The sequence below is a fragment of the Podarcis melisellensis genome (assembly GCF_964234715.1).
Source record: "Podarcis melisellensis genome assembly, chromosome: 1".
In the NCBI taxonomy this organism is placed as follows: Eukaryota; Metazoa; Chordata; class Lepidosauria; order Squamata; family Lacertidae; genus Podarcis; species Podarcis melisellensis.
Window position 1 is genome coordinate 49368089 of NC_138528.1, and position 21595 is coordinate 49389683.

General features: G+C 47.7%; 1 protein-coding gene across 2 annotated transcripts; it reads right to left on the minus strand.

Annotated features, from left to right (window-relative positions):
* Positions 1–513: 513 nt before the first annotated feature.
* On the minus strand, positions 514–21591 carry THAP9 (THAP domain containing 9). Of its 2 annotated transcripts, none has more exons than XM_081901083.1 (6): positions 21398–21591; positions 20987–21182; positions 10109–10228; positions 9018–9246; positions 7705–7861; positions 514–3358 (listed from the first exon to the last, which is right to left on the minus strand). In XM_081901083.1, exons 1-6 carry the CDS (start codon positions 21475–21477, stop codon positions 1414–1416), a joined length of 2727 nt encoding a protein of 908 aa, XP_081757209.1. In that variant the 5' UTR covers positions 21478–21591; the 3' UTR covers positions 514–1413. The 2 variants fall into 2 exon arrangements, with proteins under 2 accessions (XP_081757209.1, XP_081757210.1); XM_081901084.1 differs by having other exon boundaries at positions 7705–7858; positions 21398–21588.
* Positions 21592–21595: the final 4 nt, after the last annotated feature.

A 21595-nucleotide genomic window follows, 5' to 3' on the forward strand; every position in this document is an offset into this window, starting at 1 on the left:
CAAACTCCTTTCCTCTTCTGTGCAGTGATTCCAACAAGCCTATTGTCTGCCAGCTGAATAAGTAGCAGTTGCTCTAAAAATGAACATTAAAGGATAGTTAGAAGCCAACTGCGGAATGGCAACTCTCCGGCAGCTTATTCCTAGGCAAGGGTCAAACTAGCCATCTCAATTGCACCCCAACTACCTGTCTAGCAACTATATTACATAAGCTCCTATCCCAACTGCTGAATCTGTTGATAGTTTGCAGTACTGACTTCATATGGAAGCGAGGTATTGAAAACTATGCTGTTAAGAAGTGCAACTAGGATCTGATATGACTGTTACAGGACAAACCATAGTATCCTTCAGTATAGTCACACTGATTAGATGGAAAGCACTCAAACAGGCATTATGTTTGTGGTAACAGATGTACATCAACTATACATGTGGGGCTCCTGTGCTACATCAGGATAGTTGTGAGAGGAGGTGCTAGTGGTGTTTGCACAGAATGAATGGCACAGCATTTCGGCCTATAATTGTTTGCTAAGAACTGCCTTCGCTTCACTTCTTCACATGCCCCATGGAGCTATTTTTACAGAGCACCACTGTTAGGCAGTGGACCACTTTGGGTCGGGTCCTCAGCAATCTTGCAAGAAGTTGCAAAGATCACTTGCTGTAGTTGGTGTCTTTTATGTAGCAAACGTGCTTTGCCTCGGGGTTGAAGTTTTGCAACAGGTGCAAGTCTGTTGAAATATGGAGTGCAGCTGTTGCAACAAGTAATCGCTCTCATTCCTGTGCTGTTTATTGACCTGGCCCAAGGCTTCAGCCACTTGGTGCTGGACTTTGCTTCTTGATAGCCAAAGGTCAAGAGTTATGTTCTAATCTGGGCTGCTGCCTCAGCTTTGCTTCTACAGACCAGAGTGGGGTTGGTAGCAAAAGTGCTGGGGAAGGGGGAAGTCCCAATTTGGGGGACTAGTTGGATAAAAGGCATATGGTTCTTAAAACTCCAGAGCTGGGACTGCACAACAAAGGAAGCCATGATAAGTCCATAAGCAAAATTCCAATATCCACTCAGGAAACAACTTTATAAAGACCAGCTTTGCCAATGTAAATAGGATACCAATATTCCTGCATTGCAGGGGGCCTGGACTAGATGATCCTTGGGGTCTCTTCCAATTCTACAATTTTGTGATCCCCATGCTGTAAGCCCTGCAAAAATGCTTCTCAAAGGCACACACATGTCACTTTCATGTGAAAAGTTAGAATGACCTTCCTGCATGTCAGTTCCGCGTGGCCCTCCCTGCCTGTGTCCGCTCCAATAAGAAAGCCAAGTGCAAAGCTGCCTCGTAGTTTTCTACCAGCTTGCAGCATATCATAAGCTACCGCTTCTCTTACAAGGCCACGTAAACATAAGCATTCAGCTTCCCACCACCATCAAATAGGCATGTACCATTCCATGAGTCCACGCGTTTGCTGAGGCCAGTCCCTGCTGGGGCCATCTGCATTCCCTGTCTGCTGCTTACCATTAGCCACTTTCAAAGAGCTGCTACATTCATGAGTCGGTGGCGTGGACAACTGCCCTTGCCCTGCCTCAAGCCACAGTTCCAAGAAGGTTCGCACAAGCTCCTGCAGCAGAGTGACGTAATGGTTGGAAACCACAGCGTTGCTCTCAAAGAGGTGGTTGCCCAGGGATGAGAAAAGACTGGGCTCCTCACTCACATCTGCCAAGATGGCCAGCTGCCGCGCCAAGAACCCGCGGTGGCTGGAGTCTCCAAGGAACAAGGAAGGCAGGCCAACAACCTGCTTTGCTCTGCGGATCACCTTCCGTACGGACTCTGCCGGGAGGTACTTTCTTCCCTTGCTCTCCACGCACAGCAGGGCACTGCCCGTGGGCACACCCTTACAAGGGCACAAGAGGGCAGCGCGGCATTCGGCGCAGGAGAGGAGGGGCATCAGCTTCCCCAAAACAACGCAGGAAATGCAGGCGATGGCGTCTTCCTCCAACTCGGCCAGAAAGGCTGGGGCTATGCCCTGTGTCTCTCGTGGAGGCCCAGTGCCCCGAGGCAAGCGCCAGATCTGCCCGCGAGCCAGAGGCCAGGAAGCCTGCAACTGGAGGTTAGTTCTTCTGCGTAAGGATATGTCAAGCAGGTTTGGTGGATCGAGGCCCAGACCAGAAAGAGCTCTGTTCAAGACAAGCCTGTACGCCCGCTGGAAGGTCCATGCGGGGCCAACACCTTTGTGCCCACGGGCTTGCTGTATGGCTCCCCTGCACCACTCCAGAGGGTCCAGGCTCCACCAACAGGACAGCAAAGAAGCGGTGGGCTCGTCTTCTGCCTGTAGGTGGGTCTGCGCCAGCCACTGAAAGCTGCGCAGGTTCACCAGGAAGCCAATGAAGCCCCATCGATGCCTGCTCAGCCCTACCAGCTCCCCGGTGGCAGTGCGGAGTTTGCGAAGCAGGTTCTCGTACTCGTTGCAGAGGTTGTTGAGGGCGCTGGCACTAGCGCGGGAGAGGGGTGCCTTGAAACCTTTCCCATAGATGTTGCAGCTGCTGCACGTGTCAAAAATGGCACTCAGCAGCCCGATAAAGTGGGCAGTGGCTTCATGACCCTGAAATTGAGGCAGGCCGAGCCTCGCTGCAAAATGCAAAGCCTGAACCGTGCCCTCGCTGAACAACTGCGTGGCCCCATTTCCCCACACCTGCTGTTCCTGCGGGCTGATCGCTCCGGCCTGGCATGCCGCCTGGAGCACCACTTCTTCCTGCAGAGCCCCGAGATGCAGGAGGTAATCCCAGCAGACCGCCTTGCCGCTCACCTGGAGGCTGCCGGCGGCTTGCAGCAAGCGGTGGATCAGCGTCAACAAATGGCTGGGATCGAAGTAGTATGCTATTTCCAGCGTAGGAGTAGCTGGATGGAAAAACGTGGACTTGACAAAGAGGCCGTCCACCGCCACTCCCAGCCGCCTGGCTGTCTCGATATTGGGAGCTGTGGCATCAGACGTCACAGAGACCACCTGCACGCCAATGTCGTACAGTTTGAGGATACAGTGGCATAGGAGCTGGGCTTGTATGTCACCTCTAAGGGTGGCAAGGAGGAAGTAGCCAACAGGCACTATCCACTGGCCTTGGAATCCAACAGCCACAAGCAGGAGGGCTTCTCCGGCTGCCGAAACCTCATCCGCATCATATTTACCAGCACCAAAGTCCATCAAACCATGCAAACGCCCGGTGGAAGGGTCATAGTGGCTTCTTCTTTCCAAAGGGATTGAGCCCATAAGGAGAGAGCACAACTTGAAGGTTTTCTCCCCTGCTTGAGATCTCTCTGCCAGAGCATCGAAGGCTTGTTGGCTGAATCCCGGCTCGTAATCCAGGTTTGAGAGCCACCTATGAGGGAAGAAGCATGGGAAAGAAAGCTAATCAGCTCCATGTTTGGTTCAAACAAAAATCTTTCTTCTACTGCCAAACCCCAGAGCCTGAGGATAGTATGTTTCTTTGCCCTCGTGCTTATGAAAAATCAAAGCATGATGTTACTTTCATAAACTATTTTAGGCCATGCTTGTGCTAGAGGGCCTGAGAATAGTTCCACGTGGGATGGCAGAGCCTGCATCAGTTCTGCTTTCATACTCTGGTTCTCTTTGCAGTACAGTGGTACCTCGGGTTACATATGCTTCAGGTTACATACGCTTCAGGTTACACACTCCGCTAACCCTGAAATAGTGCTTCAGGTTAAGAACTTTGCTTCAGGATAAGAACAGAAGTCAGGCTCCAGCAGCGCAGCAGCAGGAGGCCCCATTAGCTAAAGTGGTGCTTCAGGTTAAGAACAGTTTCAGGTAAAGAACGGACCTCCGGAACGAATTAAGTACTTAACATGAGGTACCACTGTATTTGAAATCAAGAAGAAGAAGAAATCTCCCATAAACCATCAGGTGAGCTCAAAAGCCTGTTTTCTTCCCAACACACCAAATCATCCATGTGGTTTCTTTTAGGCTAACAGTGCATTTGGCACAGTTTGTGTAGGTCACTATTAGGTTGCTTCCCAATGGGCTCCTAGTGCTGTCTAATTGTTGCCTTTCTGTAAACTACAAGAAGAATCGCAATTGACTTTCTATAGTACTGTGCTTTTCCCACGTGTACATCCCCACCACATTGTGTCCAACGCTCTCTACCCCACTATTTTATGAGTTCATTTTTTAACACCTATATTTTAATTATCACTGAAAGATGTTTCTGGCTCTTGAAATTAAAGAGGCACATCATTATAGCACGGTACTTTGATTTTGCCAAGTGCCGGTTGTGTGGTTCTGTGATACACGCGCCATTGCTATGTCTGCTTTTCTTGATGTTTCCATAGTCCAAAGTTGTTTCCCCCATATCTGGGCTCTCACATAGCAGAGTAGGTTTTCTAGTGTTTTAACCAATTTTTACCATTTTACATTATATCTCTTGTACAGTGGTACCTCGGGTTACAGACGCTTCAGGTTACAGACCCCGCTAACCCAGAAATAGTACCTCGGGTTAAGAACTTTGCTTCAGGATGAGAACAGAAATCGTGTGGCGGCAGCGGGAGGCCCCATTAGCTAAAGTGGTACCTCAGGTTAAGAACAGTTTCAGGTTAAGGACGGACCTCCAGAATGAATTAAGTTCTTAACCCGAGGTACCACTGTAAACCACATAGAGACTACAGTGGTGCCCCGCAAGACGAATGCCTCGCAAGACGAAAAACCCGCAAGACGAAAGGGTTTTTCGGTTTTTGCGACGCTTCGCTAGACGATTTTCCCTATGGGCTTGCATCACAAGACGAAAGCCCATAGGGAAATCTCGGGGACCTTTTTTTAAATGCTGGCGGTGGGGAGCAAAGCCTTTTCCCTGCCTCCGGACTTCAGAAGAGGTCCAGGAAGGCCGGCGGGGGCGAAAGGCTTTGCTCCCCACCGCCAGCATTTTAAAAGCGGTCCGGGATAGCAGGGAATCGCTTCCCGCTATCCCGGACGGCTTTTGAAGGCAGGCGGGGGGAGCAAAGACTCTTGCCCCCCGCCCGCCTTGGGAAGAGGTCCTGGACAGCAGCGCTGCCTTTTCCGCTCTCCCGGAAGGGCAGGCAGGGGGGAGCAAAGACTTTTGCCCCCCGCCCACCTTGGGAAGAGGTCCAGGACCTCTTCCCAAGGCGGGCGGGGGGCAAAAGTCTTTGTCCCCCTGCCTGCCTTCCCGGGGGCTTTTAAATCGCCCCGGGACAGCTGAGAATTCCTCCGCTGTTCCGGGGCGATTTTAAAATGCTGGCGGGCAGCAGCGAAGGCTTCGCTGCCGCCCGCCAGCATTTTAAAAGCCCCCGGGACTGTCCCGGGAAGGCAGGCGGGGGGGAAGCAAAGACTTTCGCCCCCGCCAGCCTTCAGAAGAGGTCGGGGGACAGACTGTCCCCAGACCTGGTCTGAAGGTGGTTCGGTTTCCATAGGAACGCATTAATTGATTTTTAATGCATTCCTATGGGAAACCGTGCTTCGCAAGACGAAAAACTCGCAAGACGAAAAGACTTGCGGAACGAATTAATTTCGTCTTGCGAGGCACCACTGTATTGTAGTTAAGTGGCATGTGCGTCTTATGATATTTTTTAGCTTATTTCTTTGGTGCCACTGAGTGTTTGGATGGATGGGAGAAGACCAACCAATTCAGACTATCTTTCTTAGGTTGCAATCCTAAATGTACGTACGTGGGAGGGAGAGAGAGAGAGATCATACTTTTTTTGAGAGAGCAAGACATATTTCTGAGAAAACCTTTAGAGGCTTGCAGTGATGCTTATACCTCCAAAGTCTAGTTTTATCAACTAGCACAGCTGTTTCCTTTTCCTTGTGAATTGTCCATTCCTCTGCTTCCTCTTGCTAATAAATCTGATCTTACTTTAACCTCCAATGGATGAAAAGCTTAACTTTTCTCTCTCTCACACACACCACACACACACGGGGCACACTACATTCAAGTCTTTTTGTTCACCTTGGCTTTCCCCTGATCAGAGTTTTGGACATCATTTGCCTCTCTCAAATTGCTTCCATACAACAATGTGATGCCAAGCCAGTGCAGAGGTTGTACTGTCATGCTGTACTAAACAAGGGACAGCCCAGGTTTAAATTCTGACTCACTCCTGAAGCTCCCTGGATGACCTTGGGTCAGTTACCATCTCTTAGCTTAACTTGCTTCACAGGGTTGTTGTGAGGATAAAATGGGGGTTGGACATAGAACCAAGTATGCTACCTCAGGTTCCTTGGAGGAATTTGGGATATGAACATAGGGCCCAATTCAACTAACCAGTCTCACTTGTGGAAGCCTGTGCAAGGACTTCTGCTAGTGCAATGAAGGTTTCTCCCTATCCTCCCACTGCATGCCCCCTGCACCTCTGATATCAGCTCTGAGGTGGTCAGGAGAACCCCTAGAAGAGCAAGCCTGAGTTGACAGTGTGATCTGTTTAGGGCTACACTGAATTCCTCCCATAATAACCCATGTAAAGTGATCAATCAGTTGGCTAGTACATTACTCAAATCTTTCAAGTTTCAATTCCAGTAACCATGAAAGATTAACCATTTCCCCCCAGCATGCCTTCAAGGCCAGAGGTTTCTTGACCAATTGCATTTGGTGAAGTAGCAGTGCAATCCTAGCCATGTCTACAGAAGTCAGTCCTATTGAATTCCATGGGGCTTACTCAGAATAAATGGTGTTGGGCAGCAGCCTAAACTATTGTTTACAAAAGTCCATGCATCAATAGTCTTCATGGTGCCACAGGCATCCGTCTGTCCCTTGCAGGATGTCAAACTCATTTTTATCTCAGTCATCCAGCCCTAAATCCTGGGTTACCAACAGTCATATCCTCATGGTTTGACAATTTCCTCCATTTGCCCAATATTGCATTTTTAATGAAAGCTTTTCCAGGGGATCTGCAAATGTCTCCTCTGAGGAACCGGATTTTCAGATTTGGCCTCTTCTTTTTGGAACAAAGGAATTTGCCCTACTTTCCTTGAGGGATTGTTACATTTCCCTGGAATTTGGTTTCCGGCAACCTGAGTGAAGGCATCCTTGATACAGGGCCTCTGAGGGTGGAATTCCCTTCCCCTCCAGATAACATCTACGGCAGCTCTTAGGAGTTTTTGCAGCTTGTGAAAAACCTTTTTTTCATCTGGACCTTTGGCTGAATTTCTCTCTCTCCTCTGCACCTCAAACTTCATATTTGCCCTTGTGGATTGTTTGATGTGGAATTTCCTTGTGTAGCATGAGAACAGAGGAAGCTGCTTTATACCAAGTCAGACCACTGCTTCATCTAGTTCCACAATGTCTGCTCTGGCTGGCAGAAACCCTTCAGGATTTGGGGCAGGAGCCTTTTCCCAGCTCTCGGACTGAACCAGGGACCTTCTGCTTGCAAGTCAGATCCTCTGCCATTGTGGTCCTTCAGAAGATGGCCCAAGCAAGGTCATCCATGTCTGAGCAGTCAGTGGCAAATCTTACACAGAAAGCTTGCAGACTACGTTCAGGAGCTCCTCTAGGTCTGTACGTGAGGTGTCCCGACATAACGAAGTAATGTGTTTTCAGGCATTCTCCACCCCTCTTTCTTTTCTCCCATCTTAAAAGTGTCACACTGGAAAAAGTAGTTTCTTCAGCAAGCTAGAATGCATATATAGTGCCTATGTCTGTGCACTCTTGCTTTGCAACGTTTGCCCCTAGTTAACACAAATAAGATACAAATAAGAAAGACATACGTGCGAAGGGTGGTGGCCTCTGGGAGCTGGAATGTCTTCTTCACAAATTCATAGGCCTTGGCTGAGAACAAATGCAGCGAGACGGCAAAATTGCGGGTGGCAGCTGGGTAGTTCTCGCACAGGGCTCCCTCACACTGCAAAGTGAGCTGCAGGTCTGCTGAAGTAAAGAGGGTTCCTCAAGCAAGGGATGGACAGTGAGGTGAAGCTAATTTGGGGTGATGCTGCAGAGGAAGAGTCTTTAACATTGGCCTCAGCAGTGACTCTGCTGCGTTCAGACTGGGGGCTAGAAGAAGATTCAACATCCTCTATTTTCATGGGGAGGGAAACTGAGTCCAAAACCCAGGAGGATTGGGTGACCAAGAAAGCAGAGAAGGGTGTACTTAAAGTTATTAAGGGTTTGGGGAAGTGGGGGAGATTTGTAGCAATTGCATACCGAGCACAACTGGCCAGTCGGAAATGCTGAGGAGGTAATCAAGTGGGGTAAAGGTAAAGGTACCCCTGCCCGTACGGGCCAGTCTTGACAGACTCTGGGGTTGTGCGCCCATCTCACTTAAGAGGCCAGGGGCCAGCGCTGTCCGGAGACACTTCCAGGTCACGTGGCCAGCGTGACATCGCTGCTCTGGCGAGCCAGAGCCGCACACGGAAACGCCGTTTACCTTCCCGCTGGTAAGCGGTCCCTATTTATCTACTTGCACCCAGAAGTGCTTTCGAACTGCTAGGTTGGCAGGCGCTGGGACCGAGCAGCGGGAGCGCACCCCGCCGCAGGGATTCGAACCGCCGACCTTTCGATCGGCAAGTCCTAGGCGCTGAGGCTTTAACCCACAGCGCCACCTGCATCCCTACAATCAAGTGGGGTAGGGGGGCTGAAACAATGCCAATATATTCCACATCTGGCAACCAATGCACTCCTTTGGTTTCAGATAGTACATGGGTAGATGAGTCTAAAAAGCCCAGGACACAATTTTGTCATGGCCTTCTAGCAGCTACAGTGGTACATTTACCAGAAGCAATGTATTTAGTGTTAACTCTGGAAAGGTATACTTGATACTGACCAAACTAAGCCTCCTAAAGCAAAATATACATCCGGAGGCATAGTTTTGTCTTCCAGAGTTAACACTAAATACATTACTTCTGGTACGTGAGCCACTAAAGGGCTGTGAAAATTACCCCACTCATCTTAACCAAGCCTTGAAGCTGGTTTGTATCATGGCTCCCTCCTTGGAACCTTGAATGATTCTGAAACTGCACTGGTCTTATTGTAAAGGTCCTCTGGCATGAAGAAGAGCCCCTTTGGCAAGGCTTACAGTGCTTACCGCTGAACTGGGAGCGCAGCATGTGTTCCATGTCCTTCTGGAGGAGATGCTGCTCCCGCAGGCTCTCCAGCACACTCCACAGCTCCTGCTGATAATAGGAGAGGCGGCGCTGGGCTGCGTCCTGCTCCCGTTCAGTCCCCTGCACTGGGCCGGTGGGGATCAGAGACTTGGTTCTGCTGCCCATAGCTTCACTCAGGCTATACTGATGCTCCGCTTGGATGAGTTCCACCTACAGGAAGACAAAGAAGACCCGTTGCTTCATCTTTTTAATTCTCTCACCATAACTTCCATGTCCTCCTGGCACCCGATGTTTGTCCATGTGGATTTTCCACAAAGGGCTGGATTTGCTTATTCCTGAAAACTAAACTGACTTCACCTTTCTCCTTTGCCTTGATTTTCCTTTTAGCCTCTCACCACAGCCAGAGTAAACCCTTCCCAGACTCCCTTCTCCCATCAGAATCACAATAGTTAGTGGATGTGGCCACTCTCCCTCTTTAAAGCTAACTTAGGATACCGTGATGGAAGTCAGGTTCTGCAGTTTGCTCCAGGAGCAAAGAATGTAAAGTTCTACCTTTGTACAGTAGGCTGGTTTCTACTCACACTTACACACCTCTGTCCTCCATCCAGGCCCACAAGAAGCATTATTTGAGGTCAAGGATACATTCCAGCCAGGCACAAACACGCAAGGAGGATGCAATCTAAGAACAATTAGGGATGTGGCCTTGGAAGAGTGGGTGTGGCCTGGGGAGTGTCCTGAGGACCAGAGAGGGACCTGGAGGGCCACATTTCACCCATGGGCCTGAGGTTCCCCATCTCTGCTATAGGCTTTGTCCAAGTCCCAATGGTAATATAAGCTACATGCTACAGCATTTAGTGACACGCAGTTTTGTAATTTTAGATTCTGGACTGAACAGTCTCCTGGTGGGGAGGAGGGGCTCTTCATATGGTAATTTGGAGCCAGCTCTGCTGTGTTTAGTGTTCTCCTGCTCTTTCTTCTGTGTGGGGCCCTTGACCTCTGCCCCAAAGTCCTTCCCAACAGCTGCATTGCTGGCATTGGAGAAGGCACCAGCTACCCTCGCTGGTATACCTACTGCTTTGGCTTGTGCAGGAGATGAGTCAGCTGCTGGAGTAGCTTCGCTGATACTAGCCACTGGCCAACTGATGCCCATGGTTTTGACAGACTTTGATGGATGTTTCCCTTTTGTTGGTTCCTGTATTGAGAAAGAGTTCAAATGAATTAGACATAGCAATTTGACCAAAAAAAGAAAAAGGCCTGGTTGAAACAGACTGGATAAGCTAATGCTGTAGTAGAAGGCAAAAGTGAACAAAAAATAATCCCCAACAACATTGCCATGGCATTACTGGAACTAATTAAGCATACTTCAAACATTAGAGGCTGGATCCAGGTTATGCCTTAGTCCCACACAACTTACTCATGACTATCTTAAGTTTCATCAATTTAACTGGGTGAAAAGTTAACCACTGGGTTGCAATCCTAGATACACTTATCACAAAGTCCCACTGAAGTCAGTGGGATTTACTTATGTGTAGACATGTGTAGATTGTGGCATTATGTTTGATCCAACCTACTCTCTATGTTATTTACTCATTGTCAGGCAAACCCAGATTTATTTCAAATGAAGAAAAAAAGGCATTTCTGAGACCAGAATACAGATGAGGGCTTACGTATTAGAATAGCCATCCACTGCAAACCTAATTCACTGCACAATAAAGGTAACATTGTCAGAGACAGTTGTTCTCTTAGCCTCCTCTGTGGTGTGCTGGTTTTCCAGTGAAGTGTCTGACTTCAAACACAGAATTCCTCACCTGTGCTCTGAAATAGTATAGTCTGAAGGTTAAGACACATCCCTTTTCCTCAACACCAGCTGTCAGGCATGGGAAGGGAATGAATTCTGGACTCTCGGAACAGAGACACGCAATTCAGTGCTGCCTACACTGATTTGACAACAACTCTCCATGGTTCCAAGCAGGAGTCTTTAGCCAGCATAGAATCATAGAGTTGGAAGAGACCACAAGGGCCATCGAGTCCAACCCCCTGCCAAGCAGGAAACACCATCAGAGCACTCCTGACATATGGTTGTCAAGCCTCTGCTTAAAGACCTCCAAAGAAGGAGACCACACTCCTTGGCAGCAAATTCCACTGTCAAACAGCTCTTACTGTCAGGAAGTTCTTCCTAATGTTTAGGTGGAATCTTCTTTCTTGTAGTTTGGATCCATTGCTCCGTGTCCGCTTCTCTGGAGCAGCAGAAAACAACCTTTCTCCCTCCTCTATGTGACATCCTTTTATATATTTGAACATGGCTATCATATCACCCCTTAACCTCCTCTTCTCCAGGCTAAACATGCCCAGCTCCCTTAGCCGTTCCTCATAAGGCATCGTTTCCAGGCCTTTGACCATTTTGGTCGCCCTCCTCTGGACACGTTCCAGTTTGTCAGTGTCCTTCTTGAACTGTGGTGCCCAGAACTGGACACAGTACTCCAGGTGAGGTCTGACCAGAGCAGAATACAGTGGCACTATTACTTCCCTTGATCTAGATGCTATACTCCTATTGATGCAGCCCAGAATTGCATTGGCTTTTTTAGCTGCCGCGTCACTCTGTTGGCTCATGTCAAGTTTGTGGTCAACCAAGACTCCTAGATCCTTTTCACATGTACTGCTCTCAAGCACTACCTTGAGATGCCAGACATTGCACCGGGGACCTTCTACATGCAATGCAAATATTCTGCCCCTGCATCACCTTGCTTCCCCATTATTATCAGTGGGATATGGAAGGAAAACTGGTTTTGGAAGTAAAGCTTTGCAGTCTTTTCAGACAGAGGCCTAATCTCAAGCATGCCAGTTCTTCAGGTGCAGATTATTGTGAACTGTTAGTCGTATATATCAAACTTCCTAAAACATTTCCGATGCTGTTGGGCTAAAGGGTACACTAGAAAGGACTATAAAAATCTATGCACAATGACAGCTACAGAAAATACACTAAAGACAAAAGAAAAAGAAGAAAATTGCACAGATGAATATGATTCTTAATAAAATGCTTCTTAATCAAAAACTGCTTGGAACATTCCCCCACCCCACTGCAGCACACCTAAGCATATTCCCCCCGCCCCCACTTTGACGTAGCAGGAACCATATCCATCTCTGCAGCTGTCCCTTTTTTTGTTTTAGGACTATGGAAATCCTCTGCTAAGCCCACAAGCCGGTGGCAGAACAGGAAAAGTGCTGGGAGACCTTGACCTTGATCAAAAGCTGCAATGCTAAATGCACTTACACAAAGAGGGGCACAACCAATAGGATACAATGACACTTAACCTCTGACTAAATATGGATAGGACTGTTGGAAATGTGTGATAACAAAGTGTATAAGAAAGAAGGGAAACTCTGCAATGTGTCTTCCTCTGGGAGAGTTATCAGCTGAAGTGTGGGATACAATTTTTCAAAATAAGATAAATCCTGTGTGTGTGTGTGTGTGTGTGTGTGTGTGTGTATAATTAAAAAATAAATAACTCAAAAACTACTGCTACTTAAAGTGTCCCTGAATTTGGTGCATTTGCCTGACCACCTTTTTCCTGCTATTCCCTGACTCTTCTGTGTCTTGTCCCTCTGTTGAAGTGTGGGCTAATTTTGGCAGGGTGCCAATATATTGACCAATATATTGTACAACACTTAACATACATTTAAGCACTTTAATAAATAGATTTCCCCACTGAATATTGCTCCCAGTACAGCAATCACTTCCTTGTTCCTGTCTTCCATTTCTACATACTATATTTCATGTCAGGCTATCATCTGGACACCCCTTCTATTGCCAACAAATGGTCTGTCCTAGCAGGTATCTGGATAAAGAAGTTCTTTTGTGGCTCCTTTTTCACTATATGACCCTTTGTCCGAGCAGCTGAATCAGAGACTCATAAAATGTGTTGGCACTTCTTCAGCTTTCCAGTTCCTGCTATTACTGAGCAAAAAGCTGATGAACCACAGTTCTTCTCTTCCATTCCCTTTATACATACACCCCCAAGGCCCACTACCAATTCCCAAACTCACGTCCTCCCTTACTGCATTATCCTTCCTTCAACCCAAGTTTGCAAGTTTAAGTAAATCCTCTCCCTATTCTGAATCCTGCTGTTTTTGGCAATGTGCCTTTTTCATTCCCATATTCCCACTTTCAATTCACGCTCTTGCACCTATGTTCAGTGGATTACATACTAGGAAATGCGTCTATCTACTCAACTGTCTTCAAAAATAAACACAGTCACCTACAGCTTATTTTTCTTCATTTCACGGATGTTCTTAGAAGCCATTGTTTCCTGAGCAGCAGGGGTGGGCGCAAGAGCTGCACTGCCCCATGGAGAACCTTACAAGGGCCATATGCAAGCCATGGAGGAGGCCAGGGCAAAATTGGGTGGGGCACCGGATGGGACTCTGATCTTAGTACCATAGGCTACACCCTAGTCATGCAAAAGTCATAACAATCTGTACTCCCTGACACCCACATACACACTTCTTTCCATTCACACAAGCAAAAGGTATCATCACAGACATCTTCCAGCCAGGCAACAGTTCTCAAGGAGGGCACAGAACAGTGACAATGAAGGGTGTGGCCTAGTGAGAGCCATGAGGGCCTGAAAGAAAAGCCTAGAGAGCCACATTCACCCTCAAACCTGAGGTTTCCTAACACTGCTGAATGAGAAGGGGAAAGTACCATGGAAAAGTGAGGCTGTATCAAATCTTATTCCTATGCAGAGGAGACCCACTGAAACTAACAGACATGACTAACTTGGGTTCATTAATTTTAATGGGCCTACACCAAGCAGAATTTAGTTGGAGTCAACCCTTAGAGGTTGCAGGTTTTAGACTGGACCAGAACTTGAGGTAGCACATATTTTAGGGACAAAGGAGATCTGGTAGGAGAGCCCTTGAGGTTAGTAAATGAGAACCAAGCTGCAGCTCAGAAATCCCTCAGTATGGCCCAAATTGCTGAGCAAGGCAGACAATTAAAAAGTCCAGCTAAGCTGCCAAGGTGAGCTGCACTACAGCTTTCCTGACCAGGGAAGAGTCACTAGCAGGAAGCCTTTCCTGTCCTGTACAAGGAAGACAAACATCCCTAACGCCAGCAATTCTTACATTTCTGCTGCCTTCACAGAAAACCAGGGGATGGGATCGGAAGCATCCACCTCTGCAGCTCTGTATTGTCAGAGACTAGGAATGCTGACAGAAATTATGAGGGATTTGAGGGACCTGGGTAAGATTTAGGGACGAGAACCAGCCTTCTTGTTTCTGTACCACAACTCTTTCCCCTCTAGAACAGCATGACTCACACCAAGGAGGACAAGAGTTAAACCTCTGGGAAGTTAGTTTGCTTCTGTGAGTTGTGCAATGTCATTTCCCCACCCCTTTGGCTATAAAAAATTCAAATGACTTTCCATTCAAATGAATTTATTTCAACTTTTGGAAAGAGGCAAGGAGGGTGCACTCTCCCCAGGCGCTCACTTTTTGGACTGAGGTAGCAAATCCAGTTATTACACCAGGGCCTTCTCACAGGATGTTGTGGTTACCTCACTAATCCAAACCAGATGTTGAGGATCCCAGAGACCATTGCTTTCTTCATGCAGTAACCCAGGCCTCTCCCAGATGTGAGCAAGATATCAAGGCTGAGAGAAACCCGTCAGAAAGTCCTAACAGTACCAAATAAGACGACTCCATTTAGAAAGCATTTTGCATCTGCCTAGTTCTTTAAGAGGCTTGTGATTGTTCTACAAAGGCATCAAACTAAACTCAGTTCTCCTTCTGTGAGAAGGATTACAAAACAGGCCACTTTGAAGCTTGAAGCCATGTACAGCCAGGTAGGCTGCATCTGGATAAAATCACTTCTTTTGGGATGCTTCCCACCTCTGCCCCTGGCCATCTTCTGTGTTTGTCATTTCCTTCTACCTTCTATGACCCAAGATGAAAGCTTTCAATTGCCATAGGTAGCGCAAGATCTTCTGCCTCAATCCACAAAGGAGATCTACCTAGCCCAGCATCTTGCTTCAAAGAGTAACAAGCCACATGCTGCTAGGGACTTGCTTCAAATCTTAATGTAACCCAGGATACCCTGCCCTCTTGGACATTTTGTTCCTGCTGTAGCATGACATTTAACAACAGCTGTACATACTGAAACTTTTCGTGGACAGTGCTTGTATTATTCAGGGACTGAAGACAAGGAGGCAGGGCACTCTCCTGAAACAAACACTTGGCAGTTAAGAGCAGTGTGCCTATGTTGCAGCTTCAGAGGCACACAGATACCCATTCTGAAAGAAAACAACAGGAAACACAGGACAGAGAGCCTCAGGGAGCTACGTTTTGGGCAGCCTATGCACTGATGAATACAAGCAGCAATAAAGGGGGGGGGAAGGCCCCACATTGCAGCCAAATCTGATGTTCCCTCTTGTGGCAAAACCAAAACGTTAATCTGTGCAGAGATTCTTTTAGATTGGATCAGCAATACTTCCAGAAAAACACCTCCCTACACCATGGAAGCATGGAAAAAAGATTAGATATAAAGAGTGAAGGACACACAGTCTTCCCCCCCCCCTTTTAAACGTCTTAGCAAGGACAGAAAACATGATGTTCTGATGTTGTACAGTACTAAGAAACTCTGCCAAAGCCCACCAATCAGGGACTCTAGGTGATGGTGCCCACAAATGGAGGGAACCAGCGAACTCTTAATGACTCAAACACACACACACACACACACACACACACAAAGAGCAGATGCCCCTTCATCACAACATGAGAAACCAGCAGTAACTCTGCTGCTGGAAGCCCCAAAACATCCCAATAAGCAGGGGTTCAAGACTCCTTTTGCTGCTCTCAAACACAATTTTGTAGCCAAAACATGCAAAGGAAAGGAAGAAGATCCCACCCAACACAGCACTCATGTTGTTCCCATAGCACATAAAGAGCCGATCCCAAGTGGTGCCGGAAAGAGGCAAGTTGAGGGGCAGTTCAAGGTCCAGGCAAGAAGTGTTCCAGCCTGGTGCTGAGGTCTTTGAGCTGGAGCTACCGGAACCACACCCAGGGGTCCCGCTGAGTTTCATGAGCTGTTGTCAAAGAAAGACTCCCAAGTCTAGTACTTCCCTTTATGGACAGGTTTCCATTTGCTGTTTAAAACATTGTTGCTCCTACAAGCTCAGGGTGCACCCAGCCTTAGCTTCTGAGGCCAAACTCTCCCACTGTGCCAACTGCCCCACAGCAGCCTTGTCCAAGAGTCCCAACTTACTCATCTCCCCAGATCTAGTCAGGTCTGGGGCTTTGCTAAGTACTGGGGGCTCCAGGTCATCCTCAGATGAGGAATTCTCCAGCTAATACATAGCACAGGGGTAGGCAAACTAAGGCCCGGGGGACGGATGCAGCCCAATCGCCTTCTCAATCCGGCCCACGGACGGTCCGGGAATCAGCGTGTTTTTACATGAGTAGAATGTGTCCTTTTATTTAAAATGCATCTCTGGGTTATTTGTGGGGCATAGGAATTCGTTCATTCCCCCCCCCCCAAAAAAAATATAGTCCGGCCCCCCACATGGTCTGAGGGACAGTGGACCGGCCCACGGCTGAAAAAGGTTGCTGACCCCTGACATAGCAGCAGTAGTGGGGGCTCTAAAGCCTGCAAGATTATTTAGGCCCACCAGGCTGCCCCATTTGGCCTGTGAAGGCATTTTGGTCAATCCAAGCCCATCTGTCCTACACCAGATGTCATATCAGGACGTCATCAGGTGTCAGGCAAACAAAGACAAAGCTGGGCCAAAAACGGTCTTGCTTGCAAAGCAGCTGATTGCAGGCACCTACAAAGTACTGTGCCCTTGGTTTGATTTCAAGCTGTGCAGGTCAAAGGAAGATGGGTCACCTGACATTACGGTGATGTTGGCTGACTGACAGGTGGGCAACCCCATCCACCCATTAAAGTTGGCCCCTGGGTGGTGGGGAACATAAGGACCCTCAAATCTTCTGACCAGCCAATTCCCCACTCCAGAATAGGGCATGGAGCTGAGAAGCAACCCATGCCCACTCAGCTAGTGTAACTGTAGTATTAAATTACAATGAAATTCTCTCCCACTGAATAATATTAATTATTATTATTATTATTATTATTATTATTATTATTATTATTATTATTACTTAAACCACAGACATCCAACTGGCTTGCCCCAGACACTCTGGGCATCTTTCAACATAATATAAAAACACAGTGAGACATCAAACATTAAAAACTTCCCGATACAGGGCTGTATTTGGAAAGTTGTGTAATTGTTCATTCTTTGACATCTGATGTGGGGGCATTCAACAGGGCGAGTGCCACTACTGAGAAGGCTCTCTGCCTGGTTCCGTGTAACTTCACTTCTCACAATGAGGGAACCACCAGAAGGCCCTCAGAACTGGACCTCAGAGCTGAATGATGGGGGCGAAGCTGCTCTTTTAGGTATACAGAGCCGAGGCCATGAAATCAGTGAGACCTGAAATTTCTTAAACTTGAATAGATTCTGCCTGAACTTGCAAGCAGAAATGGAAACACTGCAACCAGGGTGTGGCGCAAACTCAGTGAAACGTTACACAAAGTGGCCATTGTCTGCCGAGCAATCATGTGTGGGTTTGCATATTGCAGGGTTCCCCACAAAGCACTCCAGTGTTAAAAAAACAAAACCCCAACCCTCTAGATGTCCGTCCCCCCGTTATGTGAACCTAATAAGCAACCTGGAGGAAACTAAAATCTGGATCAAGTAGAGGAACTCTAAAAAAGAAATAGAAACATAGAGATACCCTGAAATACACATAAATTGGTCAGTCAACATGTTTTGAATTAATGCTCAAGGTGGTATAGAAAAGTTGAATACAATGGAAATAATAGCTAAATATAACCTCCATTCTTCCTGTGTGCCAATATAATGTTACTGTTAAAACCTTCCTACCCTACAGCAATGAAATATGGAGTGACACTGTGACATAAAGAGGAAATGGGTGGGGGGAGATGACATTTTATTACAGTGGTACCTTGGGTTACATACGCTTCAGGTTACATACACTTCAGGTTACACACTCCGCTAACCCAGAAATAGTGCTTCAGGTTAAGAACTTTGCTTCAGGGTAAGAACAGAAATCGGGCTCTGGCGGCGCAGCGGCGGCAGGAGGCCCCATTAGCTAAAGTGGTGTTTCAAGTTAAGAACAGTTCCAGGTTAAGAACGGACTTCCAGAACGAATTAAGTACTTAAACTGAGGTACCACTGTACAAGCAAATCTTCCAGAAGCATAGAAATGAACAGCGCAATTAGATAATGTGCAGGGGTGGGGGAAGTGTATTTACAGAACAATCCTATTCTCGTGCTATGACAAAGAGGCAGTAGATAAGTCACCACTTTGTTGGCTGAATAGCTGCCACACCCAATGCAAGCTCAACCTGAAACAGTGTGGTGTGGAACACACAGCACAGAAACGCCAAAAGCAGTATAAACACAACAGACACAAACTCACTGCCCCTAGAAACATCCAAAAGCCCACCAGTTAAGGACTATGCCTGGAATGAGAGCCAGTGTGGCGTAGTAGGGAGAGTATTGGACTAGGACCTGGAAGAACGGAGTTCAAATCCCCACTCGGATATGAACTGCACTGGGTGACTTTGCGCTAGTCACAATCTCTCAGCCTCACCTACTGTACAGGTGTGTTGCAACAGTGAAATGGAGATGGGGACAACCATGTATACTACCTTGAACTCCTGGAGGAAAGGCAGGATATAAATGTAATAGTGAAGGATGCCCACCAATGGGGCATTTGCCTCCCACTCACCCCTCCAAGCCCCAACATCCAATTATAGGTGCTAGGAGCACAAGGGTTGCAGGAGAAGCCCTGGTTTGTTAGAAAAGTGCAGCAGGGCTTCTCCTAAACCCTGCAGCCCCTCAACCAGCAGAGAGCAGGCCTTTTCTGTAGTAGTTCCTCATCTGTGGAATGCTCTCCCCAGAAAGGCTCACCTGCCACCATCATTACATGTCTTTAGGCGCCAAGGAAAAACATTCCTCTTTACCCAGGCCTTCAGCCATTAAATAATCTACGACTTGTTAAATGTGTTTTTTGGCAGGGACTGTTATTGTGAATATTTTATTAGCATGCATCTATAATTATGCTCTGCATTATGCTTTTTATTATTATGCTCCGTGAAATATGTTCTTGATGTTGTACACCACCCTGGGATCTTCTGATAAAGGGTGGTATATAAACTGAATAAATAATAATAACAATAATAATCTTCACTGTAGGATTGTGCCCTTAAGTTTCTGGTATCTTCTTACTCCAAGCACCTGACATGTCCTCCACCACACAGCATATATTGTATAATAATATTACGGCTCCCTCCAGTGGATCATGCTGTTGATGCACTGGGAGAGGGAATCAAACACTTCTCCAAACTTTGAGGCTACTTGTTGCTGGGAACAGAGCAAGGGCAACAACATGAATTGGTGTGAGATAATCTTCAAGTGTACCAACATAGTGTCAGCAGCACTTTTTTTTATTATGACTGCTTGCAGTCTTGTCTGCCTTGGTAAAAGGAACAGTTTTTACCCCGTGAAATAAGGCAGCATGGCTTGGATCATGAGCAAGAACATCAACACACACGAGAAGAAGAGTAGCAATTGCTGACAAAAACACATGACCAGCATGTCAAAGTTTAGAGCCCTGCTGGATCATATCAAAGGGCTGTTTAGACCAGTAGTGGCACACCTTTTTTCAGACCAGGCTACCTATTTCCTTTTGAGCACCACATGTCAGTGGTGGGTGAGGCAGCAGCAAAAGAAGGCAGAGTAATGAATGCAAATTTAACCTTTCTATACACACACATACTCATACACCTCTCTTTATCTTCTATCCAGACAAGCCAGTGGCGTAGCGTGGGGGGTGCAGGGGGGGGCCGGCCGCACCGGGTGCAACATCTGGGGGTTAGGGTTAGGGGGCGCAAATCCACGGGTTAGGGGGCGCAAATCCACGGGTTAGGGGGTGCAAATTACTTGCCTTGCCCCGGGTGCTGACAACCCACGCTACGCCACTGAGACAAGCAAGCCACATCATTAGAATTCCAACTAGGCAACAATATTTAGGGTGTGAAGGGTATCACCTGGGAAGAGTTCCAAGTGCCAGAGAGAGAGGTTTGGAGAACTGTGTTTGGTCACCAGGCCTGAGGTTCTCCATCCCTGACTGAGACCAACATCTTGTTTCCCAGTTACCAACCAGATGCCTCTGGGCAACCCCCCCCCCCCAGTAAATGGCAATTCAGAGACAGTTGGAGCTGGCCTATGACCATCATGATTAGTTACAACTGATACTTTTAAAAGCAAAGTGGGAAATAAGATTATCTAAATCCTCATGTTTAAACTCGACTGTTAGCTGACTGTGCCTCTTCAGACTGTGGGTGGGTGATCAAATGTAGAAATGCTTTCTGATATTTTAGGTATACACTTGTCTGTGCAGAAAAATTATCAGTGGGAGGGAATGTGGACATTCATCCCAGTCTTTAAGAATTTGGTGGAGCACATGGTTTCTATACAACTGGGCATCATAGGAGCCAACTCCTAGGGGCTGTGGGGGCTTTGGCCCCCACAATAAAATATTTAACCACAATGTTGATGGGCATTTCTATTCAAATGGTGTGTGTGCACTGTGTCATGTGATTGATTATGCAGGGCGGGGTTTACCTGGGCCCCCACAATATTTTATTTAAATTGGCACCCCTGCTGGGCATTCAAAAGCATCACGGCCTCTGACAGCAGTGCAGACCCATGAATCCTCTTTTATAGGCACCTAAGCTGGTGGCCACCACTGGGGGAGCAATCACAGATGGAGGCTAATATTCTGCCTTAAACCATGGTAGAGCATTGGTTACTTGGTGGCCCTGCCTGGCAGCACTCTCCTCCGTTCTCTGGTGCTAGGATACCTTGAAGGAGAACACGGAGGGGATCACGCCCGCCTTCAGCCTTTTCTGTCCTCCATACACCTCGAAGTCATCCTGGAAGAAATGATCTGAGCAGATGCAGGCGCCTGAGCCTGGGATCCACAGCTTCCTGGAGCCTGGCTCAATGCGATTCACAGCCAGCATCCACTTCTTCCTCAGTTCATGGGCTTTGGGGAAGCTGGAGGAAGAAGAGATGGGAAACTATAAATCCCACTGACTTTCCCCACATGGGCTGATGGTGAAGGTGACGACACCGACTGACACAAAGCCCCGCCCACAACCCCACACCTGGCCCCGCCCCTTGTTAACCAAAGCCCCGCCCCCTCCGCTAATAGGCTTAGAACCAGCCACGCTCTCCATGAGGAGGCCCCATTACGGTATTCAGATGCAGACCTGTGGAAGGAGAGGCCCTTGGCCCGGTTCTCCCGCGTGTCCCGGTTGGGACAGTTAACGGCCGAGCAGGCTTTAGGCATCGTCTCCGACTCCGCGGCGAAAAGCCCCAATCCCGGCTCCCGCCAAGCGCGGTTACTTTGCCTCGAGCGTCATGGCGGCAACGTCCGCGGCGCACTCTGAACTGACCCCGGAGGCGAC

Coding starts and splice junctions, on each gene's coding strand:
- THAP9 (XM_081901083.1), bottom strand. CDS start 21,477: ATGCCTAAAGCCTGCTCGGCCGTTAACTGTCCCAACCGGGACACGCGG. Junction 9,247..10,108: donor CTCCTGCACAAGCCAAAGCA/GTAGGTATACCA, acceptor GTCTTCCTGTAG/GTGGAACTCATCCAAGCGGA. Junction 7,862..9,017: donor GCTGCGCTCCCAGTTCAGCG/GTAAGCACTGTA, acceptor TCTTTACTTCAG/CAGACCTGCAGCTCACTTTG.